General features: G+C 39.8%; 1 protein-coding gene across 4 annotated transcripts in view; it reads right to left on the bottom strand.

Moving 5' to 3' along the window:
- The window catches only part of BTBD9 (BTB domain containing 9), a 406,451-nt gene that overhangs the window by 133,775 nt on the left and 247,930 nt on the right, over positions 1-24,746 (bottom strand). For all 4 annotated transcript variants that reach the window (XM_081139671.1, XM_081139672.1, XM_081139673.1 and 1 more), the window contains exon 7: positions 14,172-14,281. In XM_081139671.1, the coding sequence (XP_080995797.1) occupies positions 14,172-14,281 (110 nt within the window). The remainder of the gene's footprint in view (positions 1-14,171; positions 14,282-24,746) is intronic.

Here is a 24,746-nt window from a genome sequence, read left to right on the forward strand (position 1 = left end):
TTATGGTTTCTGTCTTTGTTTTTATGCTGAGGAAGTAGTTCCTCACCTTGAGGTTAGATGAATACTTATTAATGGTTCTCTACAGTCCTTTTGAAATAGTACTGTAAAACGTAACTCTTAACAGGAAACTATTTTGGTATATAGTATAAGGAGAGAACTTCATGAAGTGTTTTCAATAGTCAACTGTCTTAGCACCTTTTGCTATACTACCCTTCCGTTCTCAACTGATGTGAAATGTCATCTTTATCCTGCGCTATATCCTTACATATCCTGGGATATATTTCAGAGTTTGGATGACTGCTTACTTTATCTATCAGTTTATTCCTGCATTAATGCCATATACTTTAGTATGTAGTACTAACTTTAATGCAGGTGGTAGTAGACCTCCCATTTCATTAATTTTGACTTTTCATTTGCAGGGGGGAGTTGGATTTCCATTTATTTATTCTCTTGGAAAATTTCTTAAATAACTTAGTCAAAGTTGTTTTATTTTTTTAAAACACAATTGGGATTCTGAGTAAGTCCTGCATTAAATTGGTAGATTAAGAAGGGAAGAACCAACACCTTTTCTATATTAAATTTTTTCATCCAGGAATATCTTTCCGTTACTCAGTGTTTCTTAAAGATTTATGGTTTCTTTACATAGAATCTGTGGATTTATTAACTTTATTCCCAGGTAGATATTATTGTTTGTGGGGAGGGGGAGTTAAAAATTCTAGCTGATCTCCCTGGCATGCTAACTTCCTATCTATACAACTGATGAGCTCACATCACTCTTCTGCCTCCCACCTTCTGACACTTATCCCACCTCTAATGAAACAGGTGGTTCAGGGATGTGTGACCTTTGGTAACATGGCCAGGGATGGACTGGTATAAAGGAGAAGCATGGCTCATGGATTGTTGCTAGGTATTTTACAGTTTTTATCACTATGATGAATGGAATCCATTCCACTCCCCATTGTACTTTCTAACTGGTTACTGTGGGTATTTAAGAAAACCATTGATTTCTGTATATATGATTGTATCTAGCTATAATCCTTAGAGTTCTTAATAGTAATAATAATTCTTTAGTTCATTCATCTGCAAATAATGACATTTTACCCCAATATTCATCATACTTATTTCTTGTTCTTCCCTTCTCCCATCCCTACTTCTTCCTCCCACCCCCCCTTCCCCAATCAGGACTTCCAGACCAATGTTAAATAGAAGTGGTACTCAGGATCAGCTTCCCTGGCATGCAACCTGTGTTTTCAGGCAGGCCCTGTACGCAGAAGAGACCCCCACACACTTAATGCTCTGCTGTCCTTGTCTTAAAATTCTTTTATTGATTGACTGACTGATTTTGAGACAGGAAGGGGAAGAGAGAGAGAGAAATACTGATCTGTTGTTCCACTTATTTATGAATTCATTGGTTGATTCTTATATGTGCCTTGACAAGGAATCAAACCCACAGACTGGGTAAGTGCCCTGACCGGAAATCAAACTTGCTACCTTCTCGTGTATGGGACAATGCTCCAACCAACTGCACCATACCACCCCAGCCTTTAAGTACTTTTAACTGCACTTTTTCCCTGTTCTTGAACAAGGGGTCCCGCATTTTCATTGTACACTGTGCCTTGCAAATTATGTAGCTGGCGCTGAGAGTTACAATGGTTATTTTTTTGTTTTAGGCTTTATTAGAACAGCCTCTGGTTAAACCACATTATTTATAAAACGGTCATCGCAGAATTGTTATTGTGGAAGACTGGAAACACCTACATGTCTGTCAAAGGGGGCTGGTTAAATAAATGATAGCACCTCTAGTCAATGGACTACTGCACAAATGCAAAATGGCATAAGAGAGCTCTGTATGTATGTATCAGTAAAAACGCTGTTAAATGAAAAAGAAAGATGTGAATATATGCTATATTTTTTAATAAAAAGGAGGGACATAAGAATATATATTTGTAATACTTAAAATATTAAATTAAAAAATTACCTACCAGGTTTTGGAATGGAGGACTGAGGTACTGAGTAAGGAGCTGGGCCTACAAAGTTAGATTTTATATCTCCTTGGCCACTACAACATTTTTCATAGTCATTGCCAGAGAAACACCTGGCCCATTAATAACCTGGCTATTATTGAGGAAGAACTATGATTTGTAAGAAAGTGATATTGTTGCATAACGTTGGATATATACTCCAAGATGTCACCTTTAAAAACCGTATTAATTCCACTTCTGGTTATTCAAAGAAATCCAAAACACTAATTCAAAAAGATATATGTACCCCTATGATAACTGCAGCATTATTTACAATAGCCAAGACATGGAAGTAACCTAAGTGCTCATCAAGAGACTAGTGAATAAAGAAGATGTGGTACATATATATACAGTGAAATATTTCTCGGCCATAAAAAAGAATGAAATATTACCATCTGTGACAGCATGGATGGACCTAAAGGCTATTATACTATGTGAAATAAGTCAGACAGAGAAAGACAAATACCATATAATTTCATTTATATGTGGAATCAAAAACAAAATAAATTAACAAACAAAACAGAAACAGACTCAGATACAGAGAATAAACTGATGGTTGCGAGATGGGAGATGGGTTAGGGGTCTGTGTGAAAAAGGTGAAGGGATTCAGAAGTACAAATTAGTAGTTACAAAATAGTCACAGGGATGTAAAGTACAGCCTAGGGAATATAGTCAATAATATTATAATAACTATGTATGTATGGTGCCATACTTCTTAAATTATATAAATGTCTAACCACTATACTATACACCTGAAACTAATATAAAATGATAATGAATGGCAACTGTAATTGAAAAAAATTTGTGTGCATTTACATTTAGCTGGACACACACACACACTATTATATCCCAGCTATGACAAGGGGCTATATAAGTAGGGAAAACATTCAACCATGTAAAATGTGTAAGTAAATTCTGTAAAATAAGAGCAATAAAACCTTTCAGGCAGCCTTTATTCTCAAACTAAAAAAACAAAAATAAAAACAAAAAACAGGTATAAAGGGTAATTAAACTTGAATGGATCACACTAAACCAAGAATCCTAAATGATCATGGGGAAGTCACTTTCTAATCACCCCCGCCTCTCCCCCACGTAGGAACTACAGCCCATTTTTGTTTGAGATCATGGGCTCCTCAGGGTAGCAGGCAAACAAACTGTATTATATTCTGTAGGCATTATTATGGGGTATTTACTTTACCTGAATTTTTGTGAAATACTTAAGATCTTGTGAGAAAATAATGCTTAATTTTATCCAGAGGAAGAGTGAAAGACTATAAATAACTGTAATTCTTACTCCAACCCCCCCCCCCAAGACGCAAGATGGTCCACAGGAAAGGGCACTGGTTTTGGAGTGAGTCAGAGAAAAATATGTCTTTGCACATGCTGACCATTTTGTGTGATTCTCCCCTGACCTTCACCTTCTTCCTCCACTTAAGGACTGGCCCATTCATAGCGTCCATCATGATATCATCCCCCATCTCAGTTTAGGTGCCCCTGTTCCAGTGTTCCTATAGCATCTGCTGAAATCTCCCAACAGATTACTTATTTTGCTATGTTGTCACTTTCTGTTTAAGTGTCTTTCTCCTCCATTAGCTCATACGATTCTCCAAAGGCAGAAACTACCTGTGTATTTTTCTATCCCCAGTGCCTAAGACACACTTGGCAGCCTCTTAATAAATGTCTGTTTAATGTCAAGTAATTTACAGTAGATAAAGAAGTTAAGCTTCACTTACAATTAGAACCAGTTTTAATATCTGGTTAGAGAAACAGGCTGAGAAAAGCACAGCCTTGAGAGATTAAAGATGGTGGCGGACTGAGTGGAAGCTACACTGACACTCTCCTGGGACCAAACTGGAATTACAACTAAAATATAGAAAAACCATCCTGAATAATCAACTGCAACTGAAGATGAGCTGGAGAGCACCCTCATAACCAAGGACAAAAAGTGGAGAATGCATAGGGACTGGTAGGAACTGTGGAGGAGTGAGAGGGCTGGCTGGGCTCCCACAGGAAGCAGCTGAAGGTCTGGAGGGATATCTCAGCTGTGGGGGTTCCCACTGAGGACTCTGGGGCCTAAACCCCAGGCTGGGCTTCCCAGCCAAAAGCACCAGAACTGAGAAAGGTGCCCATATAACATCTGGCTCTAAAAAGCAGCAGGGTTTCTGTCTGCCAGGGAGACGGCTGGAAATACAGTGACCCTCTTAAACAGCCAAAGCACAAAGTTTCATGTGCAGCTACTCACCTTGGGCTCCAGAAGAAGGAGGGCAGAGTGGACTGGAGCTGTGTGAGGAGAGTCTGGAGTTGTGGGTTCTGGAGATGGAGCTCAGAGGGCGCCCCTTTGGATTCCTGTGCCAAGTAGTTCCCCCATACTGCAGAGGCAGATACTTACCTTCCAAGCAGCTTTTGCCAGAGGGGGAAGCAATTGCCCCACCCTGCTGGAAAACCTCTCACCCTACCCCGTGGAGTATCTATAGCCTGAGGCTCATTAAGAGAATCAGATTAATCAGCATGCAGGCAGAGGCAGATTTCAGAGTGCTTTGAGTCTCTGCCTGATCTGCTTATGGACGTGGGACTTGGAAAAGCAGATTTGGTGTGCATCTTGGTCCTGCCCAAACACACCCAAACCCAACAGAGGGGAGCTCAAGCCGTGGGTTGTTGATAGCTCCAAACAGGGTACTGAAGGCCAGTCACAAACAGTGTATGACATTGGCCAGCATCAGAGACCGCCCAAAAGACTGAGAATCCTAGCAATCCTACCTAATACATGGAAACAAACCCAAATAGGCAGCCCAAATGGGGAGACCAAAAAACAAGCTCCAAGTGAAAGAACAAGAGAAGTCTCCAGAAAAAGCACTAAATGAAATGAAAATAAGCAATCTATCAGATAAGGAATTCAGAATACTGATTGTAAGGATGCTCAACAGCATGAAAAAATAAATGGAAACTATGAAGGAAAGGAAGAATGACATAGAAATAAAGAATATATTGGAAGGAATAAACAGTAGATTTGAGGAAGCTGAGGATCAGATCATTGAATTAGAAGACAGGGTAGAAAAAACAATCAGAGATCCAAAAAGAAAAAAACAATTAAAAAAAAGGACAGTTTAAGGGATCTGTGGGACAATATGAAACATAACAATATTTGCATCATAGGAATGCTAGAGGAGGTCGAAAGTAAGCAAGGGTTAGAGAACCTGTCTGAAGAAATAATGGCAGAAAACTTCCCTAACCTGGTGAAGGAAAAAGTCACACAAGTTCAGGAGGCGCAGAGAGTCCCAAGCAAGAAGAACCCAAAGAGGCCCACGCCCAGGCACATCATAATAAAAATGCCAAAAATTCAAGACAAAGATTAATCTTAAAGTCAGCAAGAGAAAAGCAATCTGTTACCTACAAAGGAGCTCCCATAAGGCTGTCAGCTGACTTCTCATTAGAAACTCTCAGGCCAGAAGGGAATGGCATGAAGTATTCAAGGTAATGCAAAACAAGGACCTGAAACCAAGACTATTTTATCCAGCAAGGCTATCACTCAGAATAGATGGTGAAATAAAGAGATTCTCAGGCAAAAAAAAAAAGGCTAAAGGAGTTTATCACCACCAAATCAGCATTGCAGGTAATGTTGTTTTTTTTGTGTGTGTGTGTGTTTTTAATATATCTTTATTGATTTCAGAGAGAGGAAGAGAGAAGGAGAGAGAGAGATAGAAACATCAATGATGAGAGAGTTATCGATCGGCTACCTCCCGCACGCCCCCTACTGGGGATTGAGCCCGCAACCCTGGCATGTGCCCTGACCAGGAATTGAACCGTGATCTCCTGGATCCTAGGTTGATGCTCAACTGCTGAGTCATGCCCAGCCGGGCTGCAGGAAATGTTAAAGGGACTGCTGTCATTAGAAGTAGAAATAGAAGCACTGCAAGAAATGTTAAAGGGACTGCTGTAATAATAAGAAACAGAGAGAAACATACACATAAAGAATTAAAATGGCAATAAATAAGGACCTATCAATAATAACCTTAAGGACTTTAAAAGAGAGATCAACAGCAATACAGTCATAGTTGGGGACTTTAACACCCCACTAACTTCACTGGATAGATCTTCCAGACAAAAAGTCAACGCAGAAACAGTGACTAAATGGCACACTAGATCAGATGGATTTAATTGATATTTACAGAATATTTCACCCCAAGGCTGCAGAATATACATTCCTCTCAAGTGCACATGGGTCATTCTCAAAGATAGACCACGTTAGGACATAAAACCAGTCTCTACAAGTTCAAGGAGACTGAAATCATATCAAGCATCTCAGATCACAATGGCATGAAATTAGAAATCAACTACAGTAAAAACACTCAAAACATTCAAACATATGGAGGCTAAATTACATGTTATCAAACAATGAATGGGTTACCAACAGGATCAAGAAAAAAATTAAAAACTTCCTGGAAACAAATGAAAATGAACACACAACAATCCCAAACCTATGGAACAGTGAAAGCAGTCCTAAGAGGGAAGTTCATAGCACTGCAGGCTTACCTCAAAAAGCAAGAAAAATTTTTAGTAAACTAACCCTACAACTTAAAGAATTAGAAAGTTCCCTTGTGAAGCCATCTGGACCAGGGCTTTTGTTTGCTGGGAGTTTTTTATTACTGCTTTGATGTCATCAGTTGTTATTAGCCTATTCAGGTTTCCCAATTCTTCCTGATTCAGTTTTACATGATCTCACTCATTTGTGGGATCTAATAAACAAAATAGACTAAGGAACAAAATAGATCCAGAGACATAGAAGCATAGAACAGACTGAGGGAAATCAGTGGGAATTCGGGGGTGGGGGAGTGGGTGGGGAGAGATTAATTAATCAAGAATTTACATGCCTGTATGCATGACCCATGGAAACAGACAACAGTGTGGTGAAGGCCTTGGGGGAGGGAGGATGGGGGTGGTTGGAGGGGATCAATGGGGGAAAAAAGGGGGGTATCTGTAATACTTTCAATAATAAAGATAAATTTAAAAAACAAACAAGAAAAACAACCACCCCACAGACTTTTGGTCTAGACTAGTCCAGACTCAGTAGTGCCATCTGAGGAAACTATCTGCAAGGAGGTCTTTAGGGCTCCTCTGCTACTCTAGCAAGTTTGCTTCTTTGCTGCATTCTAACCTTCAACCTAGTGAACTCCCTCAAGCCCAAATCTCTGTTTCTGCTCCAGAGGACACTTAGTTTTTAAACACAGCTGCAAAGCACCAAAGTCATATCCCAAATTCAATAGGTTTCAAAAGCCCTTCACAGCACACATTTCCAACTCTGTTTTCTTTCCCAGGAACTTTACAGAACTCTAAAACACACTGTTACAATTTTAAAATACTTTTAGATGACAGTAGCAACTACAGAACACCTATTTCTATTTCCTGCCTCCAGCTTTTCCCAGGGGGCCCAATGGTGCCATTTTTGTTGCTATGTAGATTATCATGTTTGTAATGCTCTCAGCATTGTTTACTGAATTCAAGGCCCAGCTCGAAAAACTATTCTTCAGGAAGTTGGGTTCCTCCACAGCTCAACTAAATATTTAACCTTTCTCCCTCTACTTGTGCCAGGGTCTGCTGTTCTCAGCTCCACATATTTCTATGCCTTGTCAAGGTGCTCCTCCCAGCTACTCTGAATCAGATGGTAAGTTTCTTGATGTCTGGAGCCCCTTTTACAACCAGTTCTCTGTCTGCTTCCAGCTCTATTCCCTTCCTTGTTCTTGGACACTAAAGCTCTGAAAACTACAGTTCCCAAACTTGCCAGCTTGGTTTTTAGTGAAGTTCTGCCAATAGAAGAAACTGGTGAGAGTCTGGAAGAGGGGAGGAGGAAGGACATTTCTGCCTATTCTGGTGTTACTGCACGCAGCACAGTGGTAGATGAATACAGGCTCCAGCGTTCTGTTTGGACAGCACAGCTCCACGGTGGCAGCAGTAGTGACTGCTCCAAGTGCTTCAACAACACAGAGTTCCTGTGCTTATGCTGCCTATTTTGGTTTCCCTACATCAATTACTAACAAGAATCTAGAACATAAAAGCTACCAGTCTTCATGAATGCATGTTGGCAGACACAGGTAAAACCTAATGGCCTAACACTGGTAATGGAAGCTGCTGCTTGTCCTCTGAAAGGGTTAAAGAATCTCGAATTTTGAGCCTAGAGCTCCACACTCTAGTTACTCTCTCTTAAGCACAGGTACAGCCAATGATAAGAATGGAGAGGGACTTATGAGAGCTTATGTTTTCCAGAACTAGGAGACCTAAGAGGGGAAACCAGACTTGTGTAATGCTAAATAAATAGCACAGTCTAATATCAGTGTGAAGTGCTTACTGCTCCCCCAAGTCTTCCTAACAGCACATTTTCTATTCATCTATAAGACTCATAAGAAGAGCTATTTTAAAAAGAAAAAAGAAATGCAAATGGCCCTTAAACATATGAAAAGATGCTCAATTTCTGAAATGCAGTTAGAACTCCACTGAGATGCCATTTTTCACTTATCAAACTGGCAAAAAACCCAGAGGTTTGACAATATGTGCCACTGGCAAGGCTGTGGGGAAACGGTCATTACTACACATTGCCAATGAGGATTTTTAAATGGTACAATCCTTACAGAGGTGAATTTGGAAATATGAAGCAAAATTATCTGCACATTTCCCCCTTAAAAATTTTTATTTTATTTTAATTTTTTTAATCCTCACCTGACGATATTTTTCCCATTGCTTTTCAGAGAGAGTGGAAAAGGGAAAGAGAGAAAAACCCCCCACAAACACCAATGTGAGAAAGACATATCAATTGGTTGCTTCCTGACTGGGGCTAGGGATCGAGCCTGCAACCGAGGTGTGTGCCCTTGGCCAAAACTGAACCTGGGGCCCTTCAGTCGGCAGGCCGATGCCCGATGCTCTGGCCACTGAGACAAATTGGCTAGGGCTGTGCATTTGCCCTTTGATCATGTAATCCTTCTCGGGATCACAAAGATACATTAGCAAAAATAGGAAAAGACTTAAGTACAAGGCAACAGCACAATCTGTAGTAGCAGAACGCTAAAAACAACCCAAGGGGTTCATCAATAGGTAACTGGTTGAATAAACCACAGCACATGCACACTAATGAATGCCATGCAGCTATAACAAGGAATCAGTAATATCTTCCTACATAGCTGGCTCTAGGATCAGTGTTAAGTAACAAAAAAGCAAGGTGAAGAAAGTATGTATGTATAGCATACAGTATGCTACCAATGTTAGGGAAGACACAAAGTATAAATTATATTCACTTATTAAAAAGAGGTTACCCACAGGAGTACAGGGGACAAGAATATGAGCTTGATTTTGCTAAACATAGCTCTTCCATAAACCTGATTTATTTATTTTACATAGTTGTAAGACAAAAAGCATTGTGAAGGCAATCCCTAAATGAGGAAAGTGAAATAAAACAAATGAATCAAACTGTATACTGAAATAGTGGCATGATCACACAGAGAATTATTTTAAGTGACTTTAAAACACAGTAATTTCACTATACATCTCTAGTTGGATATACCCTAAAGGCCCAAAAAGTAAAGCAAAAAATCTTAAACTAATTTCAGTAATCATATGGTCCATGGTAGTATTGGTACTGTGGTTCTGAGACTATTTGGTATGTCCTGGGGACAAAGCAAATGAATTATTGCGCTTTATCACTGGTAACAAAGATTTTCAGTATGGAACAAAGGAGGTGAAAGATCGAAAGGTAAAACAGAAACTTTGTGTACTGAATTTTAATGAGAAGTTTCAGCATGTGCTCATGATATATTTTATCTGTTAAATATTATATATAAATAAATAAATATATGTGCATACATTTCTTAGTTCCATCCACTGAAAAGGCCTAGAAATAATGACCAACCCAGTATCAGGTACTTAGACTGAGGTTTCCAAATGTCATTTCCCACTTAAAGGAACCAGGGCTTGTTGCAGAAATGGCTGATTCCAAATCAGGGGCAGGAAACGTACAAGATGAACCTGGTACATTTTGTCCTGCCAGAAGTCAGGGAACTACTAAGGACTACTGAGGTCATGCCAGAAAGACTCAAGAGCCAATTCGAAGAAGCTAAAGATGAGGACAATTTGAATATCAATAATAATGACTGCAAGTGATTAAAAGATATCCAATTTGTTTAATCCCATAAATTCAAAATAATATGCACTCCCCTCCAATAGAAAAGCCCCACAAAAAACCTCATTGGTCAACTTTGGAGGATGCTAGGTAACCACCTCCTCACTTTGCAAACTGGTAAATAAAAAGAACAAATATAGCACTTATCCTCTCCTCCTGGGGAAATCACACCTTGGGATTACCAAACGAGTGTGGAGAACATTCTTCTCTCTCTAGCTACTAAATGAAGGAGGAATGACAGAATTGGCTGTAACTATTTTGCAGTTTTGAATGGATGTAAATGAATATCCAAAAGAGACAACCAAAGATTTTCTTGATAGACACATATACTACCACCTATAGGACATTCTTACAAAAATAAAAAATAAAAATAAAACTTGAATGAGATTAAGCCTCTACCAAGTTACAAGAAATACAACAGAGGAACATGTTAAATATTACTATGGGGATTTAATCACCAAAACCCAGGCTGTTAGAAACTCTACAAGATAAAAACCTAGTTTCTTCAACAAATAAATTATAATGGCGGGGCGGGGGAGACCTATAGATTTTAAGAGATTTGAGAATCATTACAGCTATTTATTGACAGCATGGACTTTATCTGAATTCTGATTTAAACAACCTATAAAAACACACAGATTCACTCCAGGCTTTCACCCAATTAGGGACATCTGAACACCGAATATTAAATACTCATAAAGAACTGCTGTTCAATTTTGGGATATTACAATGATATTGTGATTATGGCAACAAAAAGGAGTCCCTACTTTTAGAGATACATTTTGAAACACTTATGGATAAGATGATAAAATATCTGGGACTGGCTTCAAAATAATCTGATGGGGAGGAAGTAGATAGTGTGTAGATAAAACTAAGTTGTATGTAAGTTGATGGTTCTTTAAGCTGGGGGTTGGGTACTAATCTCTCTATCTGAGTAACTATTAGGGTATTCAAAGCAGTGAATTTAAATACAAGATTCGATGCAAAGAAGTTTTGGCAATGATTCTGAAAAAGTGGAAGGACGTGGCACATGCTGTGTGTATTACAAAGTGGAGTGCCAAGGCAAAGCAGACACATTCTTTGGGAGGCAGAAGGCTTGAAAAGTAGCAGTTATATCTACTCTAATACTCCTTCCATGCCTCACTGTTAGACAAGTTCAAGCATCCTCTATATGCCTCCTAACCAAGAGGAGACAGTCCTCCCAGGCTGCTCTCCCGCGAGGGAACACCTCCCAGCGTGGTCGAGAGCGGCCACGAGAAGGGGCAGATGAAGTAGGAGCATGCTGTGAGGGGAGCCCGACGCTCAGATCTGGCCAGGGTGGTCCAAGTTCCCAGGGACTCTCAAGCCCTTACGTCTCCCAAGCTGCCCCATGGATCTGCACGCGTGAAGCAGCAGGAACAATGACATGCTGTCAACACAAATGGGACAGAAAGCCTTTGGGAGGAGACTACTAAAATCGTGTAAAGCTAACATAGTTCACTTTTGTTTATGTTTTTCCTGGCATCATTATACATTTTAAGTAATAACATTAAAAACTGATTTTAAAAAACAACACAAACATTTTAAAGTAATTTAAGGCCTATAAAGAGAGTGCTGCTCTAATTAGAATAGCCTACACTACGAAACAAAGAACATGGACTGTGAAAGAAAGAGGTTCTGAATCTTGAAACATCAAAGTAGGGTCTGATATTCCATTAGTTATTCATGATGACTGTTTTAGTTTTACTCTTCCCCCCATGGGAACCTGGAGTTTGTTATCAGTTGTCCTCAAGGGAGGAGTGCGCATTTCACAGGGTGTAGGAAGGAGTAAGCAGTTGGCAGCTATAATTTAACAGTAACTGCGGGTGGTTCTGGCATACACCCGGCCCCCACTAGAGGACCACACCTCACGTGGAGCTGCCTGCAGGGGGCTGGAGCAGACCAGCACCATGGAAAGCTGGCCATTACTACTTCAAACACCCCTTTAAACTAAGTAGAGCCGCCATGTGGAACATGTACCCCCTCAGGACTCACACACCTCCCGGCCTGCCCAGCAGGGGGGCAGCTGTGAGCTGTGGAGACGGCAGGAGGAGGACCAGAGGGGATCCCACGGCAGGCCACTTGCCCACATGTGCACCACACCTGCCTATCTGCACCACTACTCCCATCTAGCTGAGGGAGGGTGAAAGGCAGATGACTGCATTGTTCTTTGCAGTCAGATTTGTGCACACCATAGAAAAGGGCTCGACAAAAAGTGTTTGACCAGACACCAAAAACACTTCTTGCATCCCTGCAGTCTTCTCTCATCCCTAACACGCCTGAGACTATCATGGATTCTGACTAGGCTAACTAGTTCAGTGTGGACAAAGCACACAGTCCGAGAACAGCATCCCTCACCACAAGTAATCCTGAGTCTCATTCCTTAACAGCTTCTCATGCCAGATTGGCCTGTTTCTTTCATAATTACAATGTTCACAAAGCTGTTCTTTCTCCATTAAAGTAGGTGGCACTTTCTATGTAGCACGTTCAAAACTGCAGTGCACTGGGCTGAAATGAGTAGACAAATGCTACATATCCCATGACTATGAAGGTGGTCTGGTTTCTAAGATCCTAGTTACAGGAGTCCTAACTACACACACAGTGAGGTCACAGCCTACAAAAGGACCTGGGGAGGACCTGTGCCCTCCCCATAGCCCCGTCACCAGTATTCCACACAGCCCACAAAATTAAAAGCCTTGATAATATCAGGTAAGGCTTCAGTACTATTAACTTTCAAATTACTTAAAAGTAGCAAAATTATTAACATTTATATTTAACATTAAAAATCACATCCATAATAAATTTAAAACCAACTTATTTTAGTTGAGCTCTAAAAGTTCTCTATATGTTGGAATAATTTCTACTCACACTGCTTTATTAATATTACTCTCCTATATTTCCATAGGTAAAAGATTACACTTAGGGCATAGCAGATGTTAGGAAAGTATAGGTTTATAACCAAAGAATTAGAAAACATTTGCAAGTTACACTCGTCTTTCCCATTCTAATCATCCCCATGATTTTAGGACATCTGTCACTATGTTGTGTCCCAGCATGGACAGGCCTTGAGAAGGATAGGAGAAATGAGTCCCTGTGTGAACATTAGGTATGCCACGGCAGGGGCACCTTACCCGCCACCTGAACACACAGAGTGTGTGTTCAAAGAGGCTACAGTACAGGCACAGATTTAAGAATCTAATTAGTCAAACCAAGATCCTGGAGAGAGCTGAGTAAAAACCTGTGGGCATGGGAAAAAGGAACAAAAAGGAAATGCCACTTGTGACATCTAGAATGTATACACAATGCCAGACTAGATAGTACCTAAAACTAAAACTAAAACAACAGAAAGCAACCAAATAACTAACCAAAGTTTAAAATACCCTTTTGAAAGATCAGCCAGGAAATACTTCCCACAAGGCAAGCTGACTTTCACAAAGATGATCCAGTTATTCTGGCCTTGTTCAAATGAATGTGGGCATTTTCTTGAGGTGAACTTGGCTGAACAGGGCAAATATGAACCGATGTATCCAGGAAAATAAGGTACATTCATACCATATCAAAGCCAAAAATACCTGCCTAGTCTTGGAAAGTATGAGCACTAGATCATATTATACAGACTTCCTCCCTGGTCTTACCTACAGAAAAGTACAGAAAAGTGCAGAAAAGCCTTCGGTGTGAAAGGCTTTGCCCAACTGTCATGAGCATTCCCCACATAGCAAATCTCAATGAATCATTAGCATATTTTCAATCCTTAACTATTAGTAAAATATTTATATTCTTTTAAGTTTACTGGAATTACTATTTTGACTACTTCTAAAAACATAAGCCTTCCCCTATGTCACTCAGCCATAGGCATTCAAACCAACTAGACTTCTTAGTCAAAGCTGATTAAGAGATGAATTAAGGGAATAACAAAATACTTGAAGATAAAATATCTAAGTAGATGAATAAAATGTAACTGTAATACTTACCTATCAGGCCCTTCTCGAGAGTGAAGGTTTGGTTTGTAAACATACACTCAAAAGCCACAATGTGAAAAATCTTGTTCACTGTGTTGTGAGTCCCAACTATTCGAATATACCTGGGGTAAAAAGAAAATTTGTTGAAGAAAATGAGCTTCCATCAAAACCAATCCAAAAATAACAAAATGAGCTATATTACATAAACATACAGTGTGCCAGGGCACGGACTTGACTTCAGACTCTGTACCTGCTCCTTAGGCTAGCTCCAAATGAGCCTTAGAAGAATTACAACAAAATTAGGAAGACACCACTTTCCAGAGATTTAAGTAGAACTTAGATTTGATTTATCTAGAAAACCAAACCAGGTACTGTTCAGCTCAAACTGTGAGTGGCGGTACAATTATACGTCCATGAGACATTTACACTGGAGAATAGCAAACAGCTTCTGTCTTTGCCTGTGGTTAGGAATGTGCCTGTGCACAGGCGCACAAACACGCAAAATCAAGTGCTTTCCCACTCAATGAAAGATTTCATCCATTGGAGACAATTGCATGAAATCAATATTGCTTTTCTACTTAAAAGAAATAGCCACAGAAACTACTGGAAACCACTCACGGTTTCTTGTATTTTAATACTGTTCCCAAATCATTGTTAGGAAGTTAACCCTATATACTTACCCCAGCCCCCCAACTGACTGCTGGGAAGCCTTCTCCTGACCAGAGGAGGTGATCTGTGGAGGTGACCCAGCCTTCTCGGCAGCCTCCCTCCCGGCCACACAGATCTGGCATCTGCACATAGTGCAGAGTTTCACAGGGCAGTCTTGAGCATGTTGGCCTGTTCTCCCTCTGTATCTCCCTGGAGGCTTCACCTCCAACAAAAAAAGCATTAACCTTGGAGTGACTTGCTCCTTTCACTCTCCAAAGGGACCTGACAGTTCACAGGTTAATGAACAGACAAACTCATTGTTCTGAGTGTCACACAAATCCACAGGGAATGTGCCACATTCTTACTGGAATTCAAAGGAAGAATCAGGAAAAATAACTAGATTAACTGATGACGCTCTCCCAAATTATGAACCATGCACCCTGCAGGACGGGGCATATTAAACGAACAGATTTCAATTAGAAGATGACAGGCCGGGCCAGGGTTCAGCAATATCCTCTCTCCACTGTGTAAAACAACCTTCAACTCAGATGATACAATTTTACTTCTGAGTTAATCGCTGTTCACTAATTCAGTAATTTTCTTACATTTCTCATCACTCCAAGTTAACTGTGTAACATAAATGCTGATTTAAAAAATTCACATTAAGGAGACTAGATATGGGGATTTTATATCATGGGCTATTTTCCCTCCTGTTTCTTCAAGCCTGAACCTCACAGCATTCACCTCATTTAGCCATCTGCTCCTTGACACAAGCTGATCACTTATCTTCATAACCAACGTAAATGCCATCTCCTGGACTGGCTGTTCAGCATGCCCACATCCACTGCGGGGAGACACTGCCCTTCCTGTGTGGAGAGTCAGGGCAACTGGTCCATCACCAGAGCCCTCTGGTAAAGCAAGAAGTTGGCTCTGATCTGTTCTCTTGAGCCCTCAAGGCAGACAGAAGGTGCTGAATTTACTGGGCTTGGGTGGGTTCCTTTAAAATAAACTCTAAATTGTCTGGGTAGAACAGATTGTGTTGTTCTTTACTGCTGGTGGTGACTCTCAGCTTTCTGGAAGGGAAGGGGTGTGTGAAGGCTGGCACCTTGGCCTGAATCTAATTATGTCCATTTCCTTAAACCCACAGAAACTCAACCAGCACAGCATTTTCAACTGCTCATGGTCGTGGCAGCCTGAGCGCTGCTGTCTGCAACCTTGGACGGGGTGGAGGGAATGTGGTTTGGTGGAATTTGATCAGATCACTTTCCTGTTTGCTGGGTCGAGTCTCCCCCAAAGGAGAGACAGCTCTTCTAACACTATGCAAGGCAGAGGAGCCAGGCAGCGACTGATAGGGCCTTTCCCCATTGTCAGTTCTTAAGGTTAATAGTCCAGCTGAATAGGGGATGCAGTGATGACTCCCCCTCCCTTTCCTTCTTTTTAAAACATTATATAGAACCAAGATCCCAAAGTTTAGATAATAGTCATTTCCCAAATTTTACCCTGGTGCAAATGTCAGGAATTGGAGAAAATATGCAACCTTCCCCTCCCTTTTCCCCAATTATAAGAAACTGAAAATAAAAATTGTACTGGAATATATTTCACAGCCTTAATGATAGTGTTTGTGATAACAAACAAGGTAATACATATGGCTGGAAAAGCACTGAGATGCCTCCAGACAGAAAGTTCTATATAAATGAAGATAATGTTATCTCTGCTGCATAATCCTGAGGTCAAATTAGCAATTCACCACTGTATATTACACTTCTCGATTAGCCTGTTATATGGAATGCTCGTAACAAGTTTAATTATTCTAGTTCTACAATACTTCCTAAGTCTCCAAAAAATTACAGCATAATTTACAAAAATGGCATAAAGTCCCTATTCAAATATACATTTAAAAAAAACAGTAACAAAGTCAAGAAGCCATGCTTCTTTTATCCAGCAAGGAGTTGTTGAGCATAGGACTCTGTCCTTTACTGAAGATCTCGACTAGAACTACCAAATAGGCTTCAACTCATCACTCAACTTTGGCGACTGGCAGGGAAGCCTGGACCCTCCACTGCACACTGAGAGGCCCGTGCAGCCCCGGGGAGGGGGCCCCCGAGGGAGAGGGATGCAGCACAGGTTTCCTTAATGGGGCTCAAAGGAGCATCCCCGAGGCAGAAGGGAAGTTACTACCACCTGGGAGAGTAAAATTCCAAGGGAAGGGATGGGAGAGAGTTCTCTCTTTTTCACTTTTTTTGAAAAACAAAGCAAAACTTGCTCTGGGCCATAAAACCTAAACAGAAGTAGATACTACATTTTTTTCTGCCACAAAGATTCTGAATAAGAGGGAAAGTTTAAGATTAATTTTTTTCCCTTTCAACATCATCTCTCCAATGCACAGTGAGACTCTGATTTAACCCGATAATAAGGGCAGTGACAGCTAGTGACTTCATCCGTGTTCAGAGAGAGCACTGCTGAAAATATAACAGTTATCCTTTGTTCTCTCTGAGGCCTTCAACAGCAGCTCAGACAGTTGGAAGATAATGAAAACTTAAACAGTGCTAAGGCAGGCAGATATGCAACAGATTGGCCATTTCTTGTGAGGATGAATGCTGTCCACGTGAGCCCTGGTGTAACAGTCCGTTTCCAAAATTCTCCTCCCTTCCCTATGTTGGATGTCTTCTAGTTACTGACAAAGACTGGATCCTGAACAGCTTCAGAACAGGATGTTTCAATGCAGAAGTTTCTAGGAGCTATACCACTGTGGGTGAAAACAGATTCTGTCTTCTTTAATAAAATGAAATTTAAAACCTCCAAGGACAGCACTCAAACTGAAAGGCATCATCGTTTTGAAGAATGTGCTTTAGAGTCTAACACAGCCAGGTTTGTAGCCCGGCCCCATCATTTAATTAGCTGTCACTTTGGGGGGAAATGCTTTAAAACTTTTTAAACTTTAGTTTCCTTCTCAATAAAATGAGGTCAATAACACAGACCTTATAGGATATTTAAATGAGGTCGGTATGTAACAGTCTAATGCAGTGCTTGGCAGAGTAGGATACCTTTAAATAGAAATTTAAAGAGTAGATCGTTGGGTACAGAAGGTCTTTGTTTGAACTTCGAGAAAACTGATTGCCTAGGTGAGAAGTCCTAACTGTGGATGTTAAAGTGGTGCATCTATAAGGAGGCAGGCCCGGGGGCAGACTTCGAGAACACAGGCAGGGTCTCGTCCTTGCTCTTAGGGCTCCACAGCGAAGACACTAGGGGCACAGGAAGAAGATGCCCCGGCTCTATGGTATTTCCTGCTTTAAGGTCCTAGTCTTTAGAAAAGTCTATTTAAAATGCTCTTGACCTGACTCAGCTATGCATGAGGAGGCAAGGCAAAAATCCTTTGCCCATATTTGGTCCAGCAGCCCATACCCACAGAAGAGTTTCTTTTTTGTGCAAACTCTAGAAGTTTAAGGAAAAACAGAATTTCCTAACAGTAGACATCATAACACTGTGACCTATGGGAATTTCGCTTTGGAGATTTCATTGCATTCCCTGCCTGCTCTGGGAAGGTACAAATTCCTATTCTTAACCTATCATTCCATCATTTTTTGTCAGGATGCTACCAGATTTAATTTCTAAGTCACACACATTACATCTTTAATATACTAAAGAAAATAGAAAGAAACAGCAACTTGTACATTTCTGCTTTAAACTTTTGGTATTTATTCTCTAGTCCTTAGTTCTGGTGGAGGGCAAGCCTACTTGTAGCAGGTTCTACTACGAGATAAAATTGAATTCAGTAAGAAATATTTAAATGAGCTCTCAAGGGATCAACTAAAGCCAAAATCCATCAGAATTCTATTCTTTGGTAAACAAAGTTTCATTCTCAAAGTGAACTTCATATCCTTGGGTTAAACAAAGACTCGAGACTTAGAGTTAGCCTAAGACTGGTACACAAGAAGGGACACTTAACATTTTGGCTCTCCCTCTGAGGTGGTCACAGAGAACTCCAGGGAGAAAAACTGTTCTTAGCTGTGGCCAGATGCAGTGATGTAACAAAAACTTTAGCTACAGCATTTACTAGGGACTCGGGACCATGTGGGGTTTAGATTCACCATTTCTAAGACTTTCTATTTGACCTTTCCTTTCAAGGACATACGAAGAATGTACATAAATAAGTCTCTAACCCAAAAAGCAGGTGATGTCCGTGGATTTCCCCAGGATGAAATTTTCTTCTAGTTCTGGGTACAATGTTAGTGCTCTTATAATCAAACCACAGGCTGGAGGGAAAGTGAATTCGGGTCTTGTTGCTAAGGCAGCAAGTAGAAAACAGTTTACTGCCAGAATGACAAAAAGCTTCTAGAAAAAGCATGTTGCCACAGAAAAGATTTGTTACTCTTAGAAAACCTTCCCTCTGGCTGATCTGTGGAGCTATAGATTCTCCTCCACTGACTTCAGCAAAGGCCCCGGCAGTGCTTGCTTATTTGGGAGAGGAAGAATTATTGAAAGGTTAAACACTGTGTCCAGAGTGAGCCTAAGCAGAGGCTACCGTCTCAGAGAGCAGTCCTGCCACTGTGGGACCGCTAGCTCTGCAGAGAGCAATCACGTTCCACCACCTCCACGATTCAACCTGAAGGGCAAATCAAACAAGGAGCCATCTTGTGTTTCAGAGAAAACTGATGTTATGCAGAATCAAATATGCAGGGGGGCTAAGATGGGCAAACAATTACTAACACATCAGAACCCAGTGCTTCCATAATAGATAGTCAGTCCAACTTTAGAGACAAATATTTAAGTGCTGTTTTTTATTTGGAGGAAACATATGAATTTTGAACAGTAGCAGGGTTTTTTTCCACCCCCATACAGAACCTAAAACCTGCCATAAAAATATACCTTCAACTTATGAAATTATATTTGGAGTTAATATCACAAAAGGACTTAATTATAATATTTACATAAATCATATGAAAATGATATAATATGTAAAATTTATGTAATTCATTCAAAGTCTCTGCTTACACATTTACCGTTGCAGGTATATCGGGTAAGTGTGCTTTTAATCAAGATTTAATAAACACCTACGAAGTATAAGAAATTGTGTTAGTCACTGTGAGGAATGGACCCAAAAAAGAGGACATTAACCTTCACCTAGAGAAGTTTACAGTGCAGTTTAGAAGGGAAGACTAAAACAAGTTGGTAGTAGTGATGAGGGGAGAGACAAAAGAGCTTCTTACCTATTCACACATGGTAGTCTGACCTTTAAACACCGAATTTAGCAACATGAACTTTAAAAGTCCTTCCTGTGAACTACTCTGGCTTCAAAGACCAAACCAAAACAAATGTGGCTAAAAGAAAAATACCCCCACCAAACACACACACACACACACAAATGATCACTGACTCAGTGAATAAATATTAATTGAGCATTTATTGTGTACCAGCTCCTGTTGTTGAGTGCTGGCATATGGGATTGAACAATAAAGAGAAAATCTCCTCCCCCAGAAATTTACCTTTCAGGTCAGGAAACAGACAACACATTAAAAAATCAAATAATTACCCAGTGGTTGGTAGGTGATCTATTCAGCACAGAACTTTATAGCCCATCTTGCTAAATTGGAAAGATAAACAGTTATGAAACGTCTCTCTACAGGAATAAAAGAGGGTCAAACGTGAAGGCACAACTAGCTCTGAGAACATGGATACAGTGTAAATGAGTCTGAGGTGTAGACACAGCGCACCTATTAGAGATGTTTAACAGGATATAGCCACAAAGCTAATTCAGTGGGCTTCTTTGGATCTGGAAAGAGGAACTGATTTGAATTTCATGGGAAGAAACGTCTTATTTATTTAATGGTTTAGTTTTCTTTTTATCTTTGCTTTTTTTCGGATTGTAATTTTCAAGGGATTATAGAGAGATAAGATAGGAAGTGGAAGATATAAAATGAAAAATGAATAGTAGAGAGAGGGGCGGAAGGAAGGACAGAAAGAGACAGGGGGATAAAGGTAGGGGTTGGGGGAGAGAGAGTGCTCTGTCTCTGTTACATGCTAATATGAACAAATCCCCATGTGAAAATACTGTTAACCAATTTTATTACTCAATAAAACATTTGAAACCAACACAAAGTATATTTTAAGAAATAGAACTAAATTACCAAAAGTTCAACATTTGCATTTTTTCATTAACTTTTCCCCTAGCCTGAGATGCTAGGGGAGGAGAAAAAATTTCACTAGTTTTATCTTTAAAATGGCTGCATTATCTTTTTCAGTTTCTCCAACAGGCTGTGCATTTCCACGAATGCAGACAAATGAGTCTAATGGAATTGTGCACTAGAGAAAAAGCAGAAGAAAATTAAATTTGTTAGTTTCCCTATGAATCTGTAAGAACTCATTTGGTGAAAATGACCTGTAACAAGCCTGCTTTAGGAACATGATGGGTGAGGGAAGTTTCTCTCTTTTTTTAACCTAAGATTATGGTGGGTATATGCCATTTATTGTAACAAAGTTTTAAGGACTGGAGGAGTCCCCCCTTCTTTTCCTTTTAGGGTAGAAGATTAAATAGAGAAGTGAGGCAAACGGAGAAAGAATTTGCCTCTTCTCAAAGAAAAATCTAAGAACCCAGGAATGTAAACATTTGACACACTGAGAAATAAGACAGGAATTGCCCAAGACAGTCAGAATAACAGAAGTGAAAATGGAGCACCAAATCAAGACAGTAATAAAGAGAGCACAGGGAGTACGGAAATCACAAATCTTCATTCCAGACCCCTGAGAAACTAGCACTGGAATTAAAATAAATGCTGCCATCTTCTGAACACATCCCATATGCCCGTCTTAGCATGCATTCTTTCCTTTCATGGCAACCCAGACCCCACACACTCATAAAATCAGGCTGGACACCCATCTCAAAGCTCCACAGAACATCTGTCCCTCAAAGCCTCGGTAGTCTTAACTCATCATGTAAAGAAACCTGTGGTACAGGCAATAATAGCTCCTCAGAGAAATAACTAAAATATATTTGGGGAAAACAAGCCCAATCCATAAAAGTCCCACACTTGCCATCTACTATTCCCAGGCTGCTTCAATGCTTACAAAAAATTTCAGGGACCCTTCTTTGCCTTTGGGAAATTTTGGACCTTCACCTAGAGAATGAGTCAGGGGGGAAAAAAAGATCTAGAGATTTACTTAGCACATAACTCGAGCATCAGTACAACTATGTACAAAGCAACCAACAAGAGGCAGAGTAGTTAAAGTAAATAGAAACAATACTACAAAAACTTGAGAGAAGTATTTTTGACTTGGGTGCCAAACTGGTACGGATATGCATAATGTACTATCTCAGGGACTGTAAAAGCTGGAAGTACATGACTAATTTCACTGTAGAAGTATGTCCTCCAGGTTCCAAACAGCATGAAGGATTACTAATTTCAGCACTACTGGTATAAGAGATTTTGCTGCTAAAATCTATCAATATGTTACAACTTTAACATAAGAAAAAGAGAAAAGAAAACAGCAAGATGCTCCAAGTGGCACCATTAGGTGGTCTGCAGAGTCTACAGCTTACAGCAGGGCTGAGCAGACATGGGACAGTTTCAAACCTCACAGTCTGCTCAATCATTTTAAGACACTTCTCCATACTCACACCTTCTGTGTTAGGAGTCCTATGCATGCTGAAGTTCAATTTTGAAGCCTGTCCCCAATCCATATTTCTGGATTAGCAGGCAGGTTGGGAGATGGAGTAGCTGGCAAGGATTTTTCCCCCTACCCAAAGCTTCTTGAGAGTTCAACCATTCATGACCTAGACTTTACTGGTACAGCATTAGTGCTAAGCCAGTGATCAGAAAGGAAATGTCAATCCTTACACTTGTTTCATAAATTCAAGGAAAGAAAAACATATGACATGAATGCACATAAAGTAAAATGTGTACTTTGAAAGAGAGGATTTGTTTTCTAATAAACAAGGAGATTCTATGCTAATACTAATAGTCACTGCTACTGCTGTGGTGTTTGGACTCATTAAAATAAAACTGGCTTAACTATTTTTTTCTTCTTTTACATTTAAAAGTAAAGTTTTACACATATATAGCTTAAAAAGTCAAATAACCTATAAGGTTTATTATAAAACATACTCCCCCCCATGTTCCATTTCCTCCCCTCCCCAGAGGCAACCATTTTTACCTGTTTTAGTGGGTTATTTTAGGATTTATCTCATGTCTATAATTACCATTCTTTTAATGCTACGTCTTAATTTTTTCAGTTTTAGGCTTATCTACAAGTATTTAGCTCTCCTCTCTCTACATGCACCCTTTCCCACCTACCCCCAATTTAGATTATATTGTAACTTCCGTTGAATCAATATTCAGTGTTTACACTATGATTTTATAAACATTATCACAACTAATATATGAAGTACTTTCCTGCACAATTATTTTCCTTACTAGAGTAAAAATCATCTTGATTTTTGGTTTTACTTAGATTTGTATGTGCTCAACATTAATTTTCCTCCTCTTTCCCAACTCTCCCTTACTTGAACTAAAGACACTCTCAAAACATTCTGACACATCAAGTATTTCTAGCAATTTCTTCTTGAAAAAGTCTTCCTATGCCTTTTGGCCAGTTTTAATCAAGTCTGATTGCCCTCTAAATCTTAAACAAGCTGTCATCATGGGATCTGCCTTCACCATCATTCTAGGGATTCCTTTCATCTCTCTCCTACACTAAACTCCCCCTATCCTGTATCTCATGTTGTTTCCTTTCCTGCAGCTTTTCCCAATGGAATTTGGAATGTAAAAATTTTAAGGCTTTGTTTGTCTGAACATCAATTTGGTCTACCTCCATATTTGATTGGTAGTTTGGCTGGGTATCAAATTTAAGTTGTAAGCAGTTTGTCTTCAGAACTCTGAAGGTCTTATTCTGTTGCCTGTCAAGCTTCTAGTTTTACCAGAAGAAGTCATTACAATACGTGACCTGGCTTCTCTCTTCTCCTTCCACTCTTCTTCTTCTTCCTCCCCCTCTTCATTTTTTTAAAAACCAAAACATGTCCTGCTCTGGAAGCATGTAGGTTTTCTCAACATCCCTAGTATTCTGAAACTTCATGATGATGTGCCCTTGTGTAGGTCTATTCCTTCCAGTAGGTTGGGCACTTAGAAGGGCCTTGCAATCTGAAAACCCATGTCCTTCAGGTTTGGTAAATTTTCTTGAATAATTTTTATGAACTTCCCCTGGATTTTTTTAAATCTCTCTTTATGAAACTCTTAATTTTGAATTGGACCCCCTTATCTTCATCTGCACTTTTATACTTTCTCTATTTGTCATTTTGTTCTATTTTCTGGGAGGGTTCCTCAACTTTATCATCTGTGCTATCTACCAAGCTTTTCATTTCTGCTTTAATATTTTAAATTTCCAACCATACTTCTTATTCTCCAAATGTTTCTTTCTTATGGCATCTTCCTCTTGATCTAAGATTGCCATATTTACTCTAATTTTCCTGAAGACACCAATTATTATTATTTCATCTTCCCATGTAGTCTATTTTTTCCTGTTTGTTTCCTATTAATTTATTTAGATGTCTGGCTGTCAAGAAGGTTTCCAGGAAGGAACCTAGCATTACAAAAGGAAATTGTGAAAATACAGTTGCCTGAATGGATCAACAGTCAGGAAAATTCCACTATCAGATTCTTTAGCGCTTGGCTGGTCAGACTGCTTATGAAGAAGTTTCTAATGTATTGTATGGAAGATATGGGCGTGACTACCAGAGTTCCTGAAGTGAAGTGGTGGGGTATTTATCTGTGTGTGTGTGAGTGGTGGGAGCAAGGTGTTACTGAGAGGTGGGATCTCAACACATGACCACTTACTCTTGCTATAGTATAACCTTTCTCAACTATACATGGTATCTTTCCAGGTTTAGAGACCCTTGTTTAACCTTCATCAAAGAATAAATTTCCAAAGTTAGATAAAGACAAATACTTT

This window comes from Miniopterus schreibersii (assembly GCF_964146895.1).
Source record: "Miniopterus schreibersii genome assembly, chromosome: 6".
Lineage (NCBI taxonomy): Eukaryota > Metazoa > Chordata > Mammalia > Chiroptera > Miniopteridae > Miniopterus > Miniopterus schreibersii.